At 37.5% G+C, this 15,668-nt stretch overlaps 1 protein-coding gene across 2 annotated transcripts; it reads right to left on the bottom strand.

The window, feature by feature from the left end:
* Positions 1 to 3,086: 3,086 nt before the first annotated feature.
* Positions 3,087 to 15,658, bottom strand: LOC116302330 (uncharacterized). 2 transcript variants are annotated; one of them, XM_089037848.1, is made up of 16 exons: positions 15,168 to 15,658; positions 13,541 to 13,654; positions 12,872 to 12,943; positions 12,564 to 12,609; positions 12,152 to 12,296; positions 11,269 to 11,393; positions 10,690 to 10,723; positions 9,952 to 10,049; positions 9,559 to 9,616; positions 8,868 to 8,940; positions 6,740 to 8,345; positions 6,195 to 6,235; positions 4,734 to 4,793; positions 4,477 to 4,532; positions 3,700 to 3,793; positions 3,087 to 3,273 (listed from the first exon to the last, which is right to left on the bottom strand). In XM_089037848.1, exons 1-16 carry the CDS (start codon positions 15,249 to 15,251, stop codon positions 3,199 to 3,201), a joined length of 2,781 nt encoding a protein of 926 aa, XP_088893974.1. In that variant the 5' UTR covers positions 15,252 to 15,658; the 3' UTR covers positions 3,087 to 3,198. The 2 variants fall into 2 exon arrangements, with proteins under 2 accessions (XP_088893974.1, XP_088893975.1); XM_089037849.1 differs by having other exon boundaries at positions 6,195 to 6,232.
* Positions 15,659 to 15,668: the final 10 nt, after the last annotated feature.

The raw sequence follows: 15,668 nt of genomic DNA, 5'->3' as shown, positions 1-15,668 counted from the left end.
GGTCTGGGGGCCGGCTGGTCTCTCCCCTGATGCTTCGGCTAGAACATTTTCTTGCGTAATTCGTACACCCAAGGGCAGAAGGATTTAATCGCCGTCAGGTCCGAAGTCCATACGACGCCTCAGCTCTGCGGATGTCTCGGGGGTATGGCAAAATTGAATCGATTTTTTTTAAAATATTTCTGTCGGTTGGTTCGAATCCCATCGTATCCACATAAGATTTTCTAATTTTTTTTTTAGATTCAGATTATTATCAACTTCGCAATATCTTTTTAAAAGAGTGACTATACTCTATTGCTTTTTACTCATATTCAGAATTCGCAGGAGAAAAAAAACAAACAAACAAACAAACAAACAAAGAGGATGATAATATTGATGAGGAAGCAGAACAGAAATAATCAAGGCAATGTCGTTACTCACTTTTCTCGTTACTAGCATTCATTGGTTAGCAGTGTTTGAGTTCATTACTTGTAGTAAAAAAATACTCTACTTTTCATTGATTGTTGTTCTAGAAAATTTCGATAAGGCTGCGTTCATAATGTATGGCAGGGGGGGGGGTCAGGTGAAATTGAGGGGGTATTGGGAAAATTTTGGTAGGAAAAAGGGGGGGATGGGCAAATTTTTATCAGAAAAATGGGGGTATGCACAATTTTTGGAAGAAGCTACAAGTCTTTCTTTTGGGGGATCTTATTTTTTTGCATGACTTTAAGGGGGGGTGTTAAGAATTATTCTGGACATTTCAAATTTTCACCTGCCCCCTCCCCCTCTGCCATACATATGAACGCAGCCTAACACCCATAGATGGAAGCTTTTGGTTTTGGTTTCTTAATACTTTCCTCCAAAAGTTATGGCTTTTGAGACTCCCCTCCACCTTGGAATTTTCAATAACCTTCCTTGGGGTGAGTATGGATATTTTCTGGAATTATGAAGTTATCATAAATTATTACAAATTATTCATCCCCCCCCCTCCAGAGTTTTTTAAAGATTCCCCCCCCCCCCCCCCCCTTGGAAATTCCAATTGTCTTCCATCAAAACTTTGTAAAAAATTTTTTTCTCTGACCCCCCTATCCCTCGAAATTCCAAACTCCTCTGCTGAGGGAGGGGGTTTGGATAATTTCTGGAACTACACATTGCACATATTAAAATCTATCATATCATAGATGACTGAGCAGTTTGATCATAATGTTCTTTGCCTCGCTGCCTATGCATAGTACCATAATATTAGCAGTTTTCAAAAACAAAATTAAGGAATTTAGATTACTTCCCTCTACCAATGGTACCCAATTCACTCGGCCAATAATCAGCATATTCTACAGTTCACAGTGGTAAAATAAAGAAGCTTCCTTTCTTCCTTCTTTCATATATGGTTTTAATGTTATTACCAATACTGTTAGAAACCCTGGATAAAATACTATTTACAATCATAGTCTTAATACTATATTATTTTAATACTATTTTTTTCACTGAGTCATCTACTTTGTGTTTTGTGATTGATATAAACAAACCAGCGAGCTATTGCAAGACCTACTTTCTGGCTCACTACCATTGAATTCTGGTTAGCAGAAGGGGTACACTCGTTAGTCATTCCGAGGTTGAGAAAAAACTGGGTTGGGCTGGCATTGTATTGTAGGACTATGTTAGGTGTCGATGGACAGCATCTTGGAAATATGTCCATTGAAACGGTAGCACAATGCACTGCATTGCCAACACAACGCAGTGTTTTCCTCAACCAGAGAATTGCTAATAACTGCGAGGCTTATCATTACCAGGATTCTATATACACAATTATTGGTGATTTTTATATCCGCCATTGTGGATCAAGAGTACCCTTCACAGTTCCCTGCGCCATCTTGAAGGGTAGTCGTGCCTTTGCATCGAAGGGTGAGCTTGCAATGATAGAGACCATTTTTAACACCTTGATCAATATGTCTCTATCATTGTAAGCTCACCGTTCATCACGCTTTGATGCAAAGGCATGGCTACCTTTCAAGGTGTCGTACGGCACTGTGAAAGGGAATATTCAACAAAAGATCGAGTTGTCAGAAGTGTTATTAACCAAGATGGCCAACATGTCTTTTTTTTAAACAATTCTCTTGGAAATAATTGCAAACCACCAATATGCTAAAGGTGTTTTTGTTTTTGTTTTGAAATCATTGATAAAAATGTTTCTTGAAAGCTAATTTTTTCTGAAAAAATCTGAGTTCTCCAGATGGGATCATTTTAATGTTAAAAGGCGCTATAGTAAGTTAATAAATTATTATTATTATTATGGGATTTGCTCCCAAAACCTCTGTGATATTGTTTGACACCTAGAGACCCCTGGCATGTGATGTCAAAGAAGCTCGATCTGGGGGACAAAACAAAAGAATTACAATCTCCTGAGAATTGGAACCTATTGTTTTGTCCCCCAGATTGAGCAGCATTCAAACATACTGCAAGGAGTCTATAGCACTAGTTGGTGTTTACAAACATTAGTGTTGTGATGTGAATTTTCCAACCATTATCACAATAGTTCTTGTAAAGTTTCTTTGTTTTATCAACAAATCAATCTCTGGTTGGCACACAAATAACTTACGTCACAGCAGCAAGTATACCCACAGGTAGCCCAAGCTTGGTTTCTGTGGTGTCATGTTATAAGGAAATGTATGGGGAGAGAGTGAAAGAAGTGCTATTTCTCGACGATCGCGTAATACTTCGAGGCTTTTTTTCACGTTTCAATGATTTTACTGAAATTTTTGATGAATCCCCATACATTTTCTTATAACATGACACCATACCAAGCTTGGGCTACCAGTGGTATACCATAAGGTCACATGATTTTAGTACATTATACCACGTGATACAGCAGAGTACACTTTACCACTTGTATTTATGCACAAACCCAACAGATGTCTTTGATAAAATTATCAATAATTATAAAATAATTACATTAATTATATTCTTGCAAGGGACACAGAAAGGGAGAGGGTAATTGGGTGTTCACACTAAATTTTGGGGTCTTTGCCCCAAATTTTTATTTATATATTTATGAGTTAACGATTTTCCGAAAGGCAGGTGAAGATTACAAATTCTCCTATCTAATCCACACCCCCCCCCCCCCCCCATCCCATCTTACTGGATTATAAGAAATCCTACGATTTCATGTTCACACATGCATAGTTGATAATCTATTTACATTAAAAATGATCTATTTACATTCCTTCAGAAAGCCGTTCTTGGCCGTCGAAGATATTCAAGTTGAGTTTTGAGATTTTTGTGAAGTAAAAGCAGATTCTCCTGTTAAGAAAAAAGGAAAATTATCAACGATTCCTTCCAATTCTATAAATAACCTGAAAAACCTCAGGGCTGATCAAAGTCAGGGCACAGGTAGTTCACAGATCAATCTTGAATACTCCAGTTTTGGGTTCTCTGTTGCTCACGGTCAATTTGTGTAGAATATTCATGTGTTCCAGTGAAGTACAGTGGAATTTCAAAGTGTTTGAAAAGTGTTGAAAAAACCCATGAGAGACTGCTAATATCTAACATTCGAATATTTTATGCACGCAACTCTCAACTCACATGTTGATTCTTACGGCAAGAGAAAAACGGGAGAAAAACCCTGATGGTAAAGAAAAACAGCACATCAAACAAACTCAAATCACATATGGCTAAAAATCTTCACATCGATTCAGATATGACAATATATATTGTTCCAAAGTATACCTTTTCACTAGTAAGGATAGCAAACTGTTCTACATAAGGAGCACTCATTTGTTGCTCTTTCTCATATTCCTGGAGTTGCATCTCTAGTTCAGCCCTACAAAACAAAAAAATACTATTTTGACATTGTGCAGTTCCAAAAATTATCCATACCCCCTCACGGAGGAATTTTTTTAAGACACCCAACTACCCGGGCCCTGGAAATTCCAATTTTCTTCCATACAAATTCTGTAATTTTTGTTCTTTCGCTGACCCCCCTACTCTTCGGAAATTCCAAATTCCTCTGTGTGGTGGGTATGGATGATTTCTAGAACTACACATTATCATCCAATGCAGCCTCATGCATGCGATATCATATCTATGTTGAATGAACTTTAAAACGTTTTTTTTATTACTTTCTTTTGTTGTAACATCCAACATGGCAGGGGCGGATACAGGGGGGGGTGGATTGGGTGGATTTCCACCCCCCCCCCCCCTTTTAAAGTAAAAGTGAATATTTTTAGGAAAGTAGAAGAAGGAATATGATTGCATCTAATTACAAAACATGTCAAGAGTCAAAATATAGCTGCATTCACAAGTATGCAGTACACTGTATGTTACAATTTAATCATTTTTTTTCCCCTTTGTACTGTAAAAAGAAGGCTCAAAAGAACTTTTTAAAAACTATTAACCCCCCTCTTTCAAAATCCTGTATCCGCCCCTGCATGGCGGCATTGTACATGTGATGTCACAACTGTCATTATAGATGAATTCAATAAAAACCAATAGTGCTGAATGTACCTTTGTTCTAGTAGCTTGCTCATTTCTGCCTGTATTTTAATGTAATCTTCAGCAAGCTGTGATAGATGAAAATGAACAACTAAATAAATATCAGGGAACTGAAACAGCAGTCTTGCACTATGTGTGTCATGTATGCATACACCATGTATATATTTTATTTTAATTTTTATTTTTAATTATTTATGTTTAAATAAAAAATTAATAATAAATAAATAAATACTAATACAATGTATATTTTTTAGTGTGAAGAATCTTACCCTACAATGCTGCTCATATAAATGTAGAGATTCTGGAATAGCAGGATTTGGATGAATAGGCTACAAAATAGATAAAGAAATATAATTTTAACTTACTCATCTAATATGGTTGTCTATATAGTTACATCAAAATCAACATTTCATATCATCTTAGTCATGCATCGTTATCATCATGCATCATGGTCATTGTCATCATCATGCATTTTTATCAACATTGTCATGTATCATCAACATCAACACAGATCATCATCGTAGTCATGCATCATCATTGTCATCATGCATCATCATCATAGTCATGCATCGTCATCATGCATGCATCATGGTCGTATTCATCATCACACATTATCATCATTACCATGTAACATCAACATCAACACAGATCATCATCATCATCATGCATCATGGTCGTATTCATCATCACACATTATCATCATTTCCATGTATCATCAACATCAACACATATCATCATAGTCATGCATCATCATCATCATCATGCATCATCATCATCATGCATCATCATCATCATAGTCATGCATCATCATGCATGCATCATGGTCATCTTCATCATCACACGTAATCATCATTACCATGTATCAACAACAACACATATCATTATAGTCATGCATCATCATCGTAGTCATGCATCATCATCATCATCATGCATCATGGTCATTTTCATCAATGCATTTTCATCAACATTGCCATGTATCATCAACATCAACACAGATCATAGTTATGCATTATCATCATCATCATGCATCATGGTCGTTTTCATCATCACATGTAATCATCATTACCATGTATCATCAACATCAACACATATCATCATCATGGTCATGCATCTTCATCATCATCATGCATCATGGTCGTCTTCATCATCACACATCATCATTGTCATTTATCATCAACATCAACACATATCATCATCATGCATCATGGTCGTCTTCATCATCACACATCATCATTGTCATTTATCATCAACATCAACACATATCATCATCATGCATCATGGTCGTCTTCATCATCACACATCATCATTGTCATTTATCATCAACATCAACACATATCATCATCATGCATCATGGTCGTCTTCATCATCACACATCATCATTGTCATTTATCATCAACATCAACACATATCATCATCATGCATCATGGTCGTTTTCATCATCACACGTAATCATCATTACCATGTATCATCAACAACAACACATATCATTATAGTCATGCATCATCATGCATCATCATCATCATGCATCATGGTCGTCTTCATCATCACACATCATCATTACCACGTATCATCAACATCAACACATATCATCATCATCATGCATCATCATCATCATCATGCATCATGGTCGTCTTCATCATCACACATCATCATTATCACGTATCATCAACAAACACACATCATCATCAATGTCATCATGGATTGTAATCATAAACTTTTGCTTCACCTACTTGTAAATGATGGTCTAAAAGTTGATATGCTGTAACCGCTACTGTGGGAGAAACAACAACATTAGGTTTAATCTTTCAATATGAGAAGAAAACAAGGGAAAAGAAACTGAAAGATATAGAAAAAGAGGGAAAAAATGGAAAGCGAAGTGAATCAAAAAAGATAATATGACACAAGGAATGCAACAACCATCTTTTAACAATCAATTTAAATTCCAATAGCCAATATGCACCAGCATGAATATCTAGCACAAAGCCAAGCACTAGACAAATAAGAACAAGGAAATCGATAGAATCATCAGGAAAAATTACTCTGTTATTTTCGTCTGTTCAAATACTTAACGTTTCATAGGAAAATGTTGAAGATAAAATTGTCAGAGGGATATTTAGAGGAGCTGAAAAAGTGTAAGTACTCAGTTTCCCATCATGCTTTGTGCTAGAGATTTGTGCTTGTGCACCCTGGTTATTCCATCATGGAAGAGGGCCACAGGTTTGTTAACCACTGGCTATTAAGTGCTACTCTTGTAAACACACAGACTTTTTCTTACCTTGTGGCTTCTCAAAACTTGTCTTTCGTTGAGCTAAATACCCAGTAGGACTTGACACTGATCTGTTCATACCAACTCCATGCCTTTGATCATGATAAGGAACAGTTCTATTGGGCTCACTAATCTTACGCCGCTCAAAGTATGGACTCCCTGTGGTGGAACCCGGACTAGAGCTTCCCGAGTTTGGTGACTTGGACCAATTTGTTGGAGTCGACTTTCCACTTGAAGACTCTTGTGAGCCTTGAAGTCCTGCCGCGTTTATAAGATCATCCTGTAGGGCTTTGCCAACTTGTTCTAGGTTTAATCGGTCATCAACCATTTTGTTTAAATGTACTGGGGTGTTACTGGGTGTGCCTGGGACTATAGGGCTGAATCCAGTATATGTGGGTGTTCGGCCGTGGTGATTGATGAAAACCCTGTTGGCACCTGCTCTTTGAAATTCAAAGCTGTCGTCTGGTAAAATGGGGTTTAACGGCATGTTTTGTGGGTGCAACTCCTTGCGGACTGATTCAGATATGTTCGGCATGCTCCCACCAAAGTTGTGGGTGAATGACTGGTCTGGTATGGGTGGCCTGTGGTGCTCCGCGTGATCAAGATCATTAATGCTGGATGACATGACTGTGCGCCCCAATAGATGATCATCACCATGGTAACCATGGTGGGGATATACTTCAATAAAGTCCTGGCCACCTGTCGAGAACCCTTGACTACTAAGGGTGTGGAAGTAGCCAGGACGGTAATCTTTGGTAGTAGGATGCCCCATACTACTCGGAGGATATCCCTGGCTACCATGAGTATAACCATGACCACTTGGGGGGTAACCTTGGTTACCATGAGAATACACCTGAGTACTGGGAGGGTAGGCTTGGCTGTGTGGAGGGTACCTCTGGCTAAGAACAGGATGCCCTTCACGTCTTGGATTATATCCCTGACTACTAGGAAAATGCATCTTGGCACTCGAGACTGGAGTCTGAATATTCATTACAGAGTCTGTGGGAGATCCCTGAGTAGTCACTTTCGGCCTTGTGTCAAACTCCTGAGTAGTGCTTCCTGCAGTGACACCCTGTAAGGAAGGCTTCCCAAAAGCACTTTTTCCTGAACTTGTGGTAACGTCCTTCAAACTAGCCTGCTTCCCATTCTTTGATGCCGAAATTACTGGAAATTGTTCTGGACTTGTAGGAAACTTGACCGACTGTAGATTACCTGGTAATGGGCTGACAGCCCTTCCTTGGAGTTTACCAAACTTGACCAAATCACTCCCTAAAAAGACCCTTGGTTCTGGCGATTCAGGTATTAACTGCCCACCACTCTTATTCTCTTCAGCCTCTTGGACCTCTAGATGGGGTGGTTCTTGACTCGTATCCCTTGGTGTCTCCAATTTTTTTTCTGATTCACTCTCTTCCTTCTCCACATCATTGGTCTCCTCTCCATCCTCATTGTCTTCTTCGACATTTTGAATTTCGTTGTGAATGACTGTGTCACTTAAGTTGCTATCATGTGTTTTGGAAGTTGCTGTGGTTTGTGTTGGGTTAGCACTTTCTGGGGTTGTTTCAGCTGCAGGTGATCCTGGAGGGAAAACGAGGCAGGTATCTGCACCGAGGAAAAACTGCAATAAAAAATATGGGGGAAAACACATCAAAAACATCAAAATACAGCCACACATTATTTAACAATTATTCGCCGAAGGCGAAGTGATTATCGGGGAGTATTTACCGTGACAGTGAGTCTTCGAGCGGCAAGGTAAATATTCTCTGATATTGACTGAGCCTGAGGCAAATAATTGTTTTAGTATAAAATACACAGGTGATTCTTTCAAAAAAAGAAAAAAAAGAAGATAAAAGGCATTTTTTCCTGGTAACAGCAACAAAGCAGCTGGCCGCCATGCAATTCCAGTTGACTAACTTCATAATTTTGTTTTGGCAACCAATTAGGATGTTTTAGTGTCATTTGCTTACGCATAGATGCAAACAACTGCAAAACTGCAATTGTCTGTTTGCAGCTCTCAGCCTTGAGTACATAAATATGTTTGAGTCCCCCAAACCCAGAAATGAAATCAGAAAATATTCGGCCAAAAGAAAGAGGCCTATTGGATGATGACAAACACATATATTTGAAACAGAATAAGCACCTGCATCAGATGTCGAAGAAATACCACTATTTGGCTAAAGGATGGTCTTTTCTGAGGATCTTTATCCCAGCTCCTGGGGGGGAAAATATATTATTCATTAACTGAAATAAATGGAAACTGGTTGGAATAAGACAGGAATTGCAACAAAACGTTTGGGAAATAGCTTTATATTTTGGGTTGGAATAAGACAGGGAGCCCAATACTAGTAAGAAATTTGAAAAACGGCTTCTGTTTGAAATTATATAGTAGTACATGGTTCGCACAGTAATATAAGAAAAAAATTCCAGGACTTTTCAAGGACGTTTCAAGGACTTAAATGGTCATTTTCAAGGGCTATTTTCATTTCAATAATATGAAAAATTAAATATATTCTCAAAGTATGAAATTGAATGCATTTTTTACATCATCTTGAAAATTACCCAAGGCGCAAAACAACCTGGAAATTACTGTTTTATGTGTTATTTAAATTATTTTCGTAATTTTAACCAAGGTTTTCCTCTTTCTAAAGACTGAAAAAATATATTTTAGATAGCACCCAAGAAATTCCAGGATAAAAATGAATTAATGAATCAAGGAGTCAAAAGAAAAATTCAAGGAGTTTTCAAGTACCGAATGCATCTTTAAGGACTTTTCAAGGCCTGTGCGAACCATGTAGTAGGTGAAGTTAGCATAGAATGAAGAATAGACTCACATTGTCATTAGATTTTCTATAGGCTTTGGAATTCCTTTGATAAGAGGTGGCCTTTTACCTGCAAAAACAAAAAATTCATGTAAAATTTCAAATATTATGCATACCCTTTGAATACTCTTAAAACAGTACTGACGTAAAGAGGGGTTTAAGTGTACACCGTCGGCAGAGACATGCGAGTAATTGTCCAAGGTGTCAAGAACAGGTCTCTATCATTGCAAGCTCACCGTTCGTCTCACTTCGATGCAAAGGCATGGATACCTTTCAAGATGGCGCAGGGAACTGTGAAAGGGACTATTGGGATTTAGCTTGTTACGATTTGCGGAGAATAGATGATTGTAAAATCCTGAGAATACTGCAGAGATTTCTGAACGGGATATCATTGGTAGGACTTACCACTGTGTACAGCCCACATTATTCTGAAGGGAGGAGAACCTGCCATGTCTTCAAAGGGTTTATGACGTGATATCATTTCCCAGAGGATGATCCCAAAACTGAAATAAAGTGAATAATAACAGGACTCGAAATTAACTAAACGAAAAAGAAAAAAAAAAAAGAAAAAATATCTAAAAAAATCTACAAAGCTTTTGCTGTTGTATCACAGCTTGGGACAATCACAACAGAGCTAGGCTTCAAACTAAGTAAATTTTGTTCTCATTAGCAAAAATTTCAAAGTCACTAGCAATCAGATGCGTTGAAAAACAAACTTAACTTGATGCAGGTTCTAAACTTTGCAGTCCTTGACCTTCTGGACTGTGGTCATACTCGCAAAACTGAACTAGTTTAATTTTTGTCATTGCTTAATAAAAAATTCACCCGCACTTTGTGAGTTTAGGAGCATTAATTTTGCGCCCTTGTAATAATAATATTATAATAAATTTATAATTAATACTAAGATTTATTCATAGTTAGTAATGCCTTTGATTAATATGGATTTTGAAAAGGGCCTTCCTCTCCCAAAGATATATTGTGCAACGAAATTAGATAGATATAGACAGATATGTTTATTAAGAAATAACACATTGCAGCTAAAAAGCTGAATTATGTGTACTTTATATGAAAATACAAACTGTAATATGAATATCTATAGCCAGTTCTAATGTAGGTTTGTGTCAATGCTTGCAAACATCATACCTATAGACATCACATTTCTCTGTGTAGTTGGTCCCTAGTGGCAAAACAAACAAATTGTTAATGTCATCACCTATTTTTGTGATCATTGCCATCTGTGCTGTCACCAGCAGTCGCAGCAATATCATCACCATCAAAATTATCCTCCTTACTATCATCAGATCACCATCACTACTATCATATGGCCATCATCATGCATCATCATCAACCATTATCATCACCATCATCATTATCATCACCATCATCATCACCACCATGCCATCATCATGCATCACCATCATCATCACTATCATCATCATGATCATCACCAACATCACCATCACCACCACTACCATCATCACTATCATCATCTTTGTGCATCATTATCCATCATCACTACCACTACCATCATCATCAATCATGATCATCACCACATCGTCATCATCACTATCAGTATCATCACCACCACCATTATCATCACTATCACCATCACCATCATCACTATCACCATCATCACTATCACCATCATCATCATTGGATCCAAGAAGACATATAAAACACAGCCATCAACTCGTGGGGTTGGTACATAACTGACAAGCTTACCTTCAAACACTTCTGGTGCCATCCATGCGGCACTTCCCTTATTGTTGGTCATGTAGGTCTTCAGATCACACGCTGTCCCAAAATCACAGATCTTTAACACTGTGCCGCACTTTGTCAGCAACAGACTGTAATCAAATAATATGAGAACATAACAAGTCAATAGAGTTCTTACAAGATAGCAAACAATTACTGAATGAGTTGGAGTATATAGATCTAAAAATAATGGATACAGTTATTCATTGTGTGTCATGTAAAGCATCGTTTAGACTCGTTTAAGCTTTGCACTATCATGTGATGGCAGCCACGACAGATCGAGGCACAACAACAGAGTCTTTCCTAAATAGATTAAACCAATTTCAATCCAATTTCTCAAGGTTGTGTCTGCATCTAAGTTTAAGGAACTTGACGGGCCGCGATACCAGAACAGGAGCTTTATAATGAGTATTATCATACATTTCTAAGAATTTTCTTTGATAAGAATTCATAAAATTGATTTTCTCCTGGTTTCTCAATTTTACTGAATCTGCATGTTTTTCAATTTTGTGGCCCATCAAGTTGGATGTGCATGCAAACAGTCTATCGTTCCTGCCTCCAGTGATCTTGCTAAAGCTCTATAAAGCTCTATTTTATCCTAACACCATTGAAAATACCTTGGCATTTAACCAAAAAATTAAAAACAAAATAAAATGCTTGATGCAAAGAGACATTGAAATACCACTATTATCCATCAAAATTTGATTTTCTATTTAAAAGAAAACTGCAACTGCGTTCTGATTGGCTGTTTTCAATGAAGTCTTACAAAATCTCCTCTCTTTCACACAAGGAGTGTTAATCTTTTTTTTTAATTACAACTCCATTCCCAATAACTCCTTTAGCTACTTACTTTGGTGGTTTGAGGTCACGATGGATAATAGCCTTTGGTTTCATACCATGGAGGTACTCTACTCCTCTTGCGCATTGTAAGGCCCAGCTTATTACGTGCGAAGCGGTGTATATTGGAGCAGGACTACTCTTTTGCCAATGGAGTACTATAAAAGATACAAGAAAAAGTATTTCAATTTTATCTTGAATCAGATGCAATCATATTATGAGTGAAAAGACAAAAAAGGCAGGCCATCTTGGTGAGGATAACAAAGAATACTAATGAGAAATCTTTTGTTAAATAGCACCAACATGGATATGCGTATGAGAATATATATGAAATATATATTTGTACTGCGGATGTAAAGTATCAAATTGCACCAACATGGCGGCAATGCCGTAACGTGCAATCAAAGAATTTGTGTCGAACTTACAGTTATAAAGTGATCCACCTTCTGCATACTCCATGACAAGACAAACCTGTAAAAACAAGATATCTGTTCAATACGTCAGGACCACAGACACTTTACATGATATATGGACTCCCTTCAATGTGATTATGAGAGTGTTGTTTCTACTTTAGCATGAATCTAGCCTATTAACTCCCGTAAAAACAAGCTGGCATCCCTATCATACATGTACATGTAATAGACCTTTCCTTAATAGACTGTTTTCTCAAGGATTAACCATTGAATAATGAAGTATTATCAGCTATCTGCACTGTTTTTAGAGGCTCACTTACTGGTTCCTGTGTGGTGACAGCTCCATATAACTTAATAATATTTTCATGTTTCACTCTTGACAGTTGCTCAACCTGAAAAAAAAAAGAACACATTCAGGTCAGATTTTCCTTCAAAAACTGAGTTTACAGCAGCAAATCCTGTATCACCACCCCTCTTTCAAGATATAAAAGTAAGTGAAGATAAGCATGCTAATAAACACAACAACCCTAGAAAAAATCAGAGAACCAGGATCATGGGAATCCAACCCCTGATCTTCCGATTATCTAGACTGAATGCTCTACAACTGAGCTACTGGACTCGTATGATTTAACTAAGAGTTCAGTAATAGCGTGTGTATCAGCGTTTATTAACGTGCTTATCTTCACTTAACTGTAATATTTATAGTTTCTATCAACACAGCAGGTAATACAAGCTTTCTTATAACTGCAATGTTATATAGACCTCTTTGGCTTGAGGTTAATGTTAGGACACCTTTTCATACCATGATTCTTCGTTTGAGTTGTATCAATATTTATGTGTCTTCTCAAGTGCAACAGTTAAACAAAGAAATAGTGAACATAGGAATGAAAAATGGTCTAAAATGTGAAAACGCTACCAAAAAGGACAAGAGGTCTATTGCTTGACATCGCTATAATATTGTATCAAAGGTGTCAATTCATTTTATTTACCTCTACAAGAAAAGCTTTCTTCTCTGCTTCTCCTTCAATGGTTTTCACAGCCACAACAAATTTGCTTCTCCATAATGCTTTATATACTACACCAAATGCACCTCTTCCAACATTCTGTGATTGTAAAATATAACCTTGCTAGTGCTGTTGTGCATTAATTGAAATGCTTTAATGAGATAACATCGTTACCATGGTATTTTAAGCATAATATCAATTTCATCATATCCTATTTACAGCGCAACATGCAAAAGTATCGACCACATTTAATGTATTCACATACTTCTGTGCACAGGTTCTGTATGTTAAACGACATATTGTGATGCAAAGCTGGCTGGTTTTACCAAATAAGGCCTGCAAATGCTTATTTGGCAAGAAAAGCCCTGCATAAAAGTATGCGAATACATTAAATGTAGTCATATTTTTTCACGTTGCTCTGCAACAACCTTACCTAAGTCAGGGCATAACTAACTCACAGATCAAACCCTGAAAAGGCATCCTCCAGGCTGATCTAAGTCAGGGCATGGCTAACTCACAGATCAAACCCTGAAATAACATCTGGGCTGATCTAAGTTAGGGCATGGCTAACTCACAGATAGAACCCTGAAACAACATCTGGGCTGATCTAAGTCAGGGCATGGCTAACTTACAAATCGAACTCCAAAACAACCTCTAGGTTGAAACTTGGTATAGGACATGACTAACTCACATATGAAACCCTGAAACAACTTCTGGGCTGACCTAAGTCAGGGCATGGCTAGCTCACAGATCAAACCCTGAAACAACCTCTTGGCTGATCTAAGCCAGGGCATAACTAACTCGCATATCAAACCCTGAAACAACCTCTAGGCTGATCTAAGTCAGGGCATGACTAACTCACAGATAGAACCCTGAAACAACCTCTGGGCAGATCTAAGTCAGGGCATGGCTAACTCACAGATCAAACCCTGAAACAACCTCTGGGCTCATCTAAGCCAAGGCATGACTAACTCGCATATCAAACCCTGAAACAACCTCTGGGCTGATCGAGTCAGGGCATGGCTAACTCACAGATCAAACCCTGAAACAACCTCTGGGCTCATCTAAGCCAAGGCATGACTAACTCGCATATCAAACGCTGAAACAACCTCTGGGCTGATCAAGTCAGGGCATGGCTAACTCACAGTAGTTGTTTCAAGGTTTGAATGGTCAGTCAATCACAATTCAGTAATATATGTTGCACTCCTTTTTTATAAATCTAAAAAGTTAGATTACAGTATATGGTGCAAGTAAAGCTCCCTTAACACCTTATGAGTGTACATTATAGTACGAATCTTAAAATTTTTGCTAATAAACATTTTTATATCGTTTTTATAAACAATCATTTGGAATTGCAAAATGGAATGAATATTTTCAGATCTAGATCTTTGGCAATCAAGTTAAGAAGACATTAAATGTTTTCTTGGTTACAAGTAAAAGCTTTTTAAACAATTTTTCATACTTTCTACTAGAACGATCTTAGAAAATAAGTCAATAACACAAAAATAGATAGAATTCTTTCAAATGGATTCATATTACGTGATATTCTCCTATGATGGCAAAGGACGGTTTTCTATACAGCTGTTTGAATGGATTCTACGTAAGATCTTACCTCTAAAACACCAAGCTCATTAACATCGATCTCTTCTACGAATTTTGGAGGGGAATCAGCCTGTAGATCGTCTTCTTCGTCCATGTCTCGATGCAGGACAAGAAGAGTGGACAAGAACCGTTTGCTTTTAAATTGTTACAAAATTACCGCTTTTTGTGATTTAAAACAATAGAAACAGCTGAATATAGTACAATCAAAGCTCCGTTACTTTTCGAGACGTCTTTTCGTTAGATTTCAAGCAGAAAAGCAACGTTTTGGAAGACAAATCTTGACCGCTCCCGAGACGTCCAACAGAAGTCCAACAAAACTGCCCAAGAATGCGTCGTTTTTCTACCAAATTACTCAATAAATTCCATAAAATTAACCCTCTAGGATGTACTTCGTTCTATGCTCTTTGCATTTGACTTGTTTTTTGGTTGTTTTTGAGCGGAAAACTTGTTCAAAACATCGTCTAACGACGGGAAGTCATTTAGTTAAGTGATCGCCATATTTTCCCCCGGA

This window comes from Actinia tenebrosa, unplaced genomic scaffold (assembly GCF_029948245.1).
Source record: "Actinia tenebrosa isolate PJP-AT-01 unplaced genomic scaffold, QUT_ActTen_1.0 PGA_scaffold5__44_contigs__length_20552954, whole genome shotgun sequence".
In the NCBI taxonomy this organism is placed as follows: Eukaryota; Metazoa; Cnidaria; class Anthozoa; order Actiniaria; family Actiniidae; genus Actinia; species Actinia tenebrosa.
The sequence above is the reverse complement of the archived record's forward strand: the minus strand, read 5'-3'. Positions and strand labels throughout refer to the sequence as shown.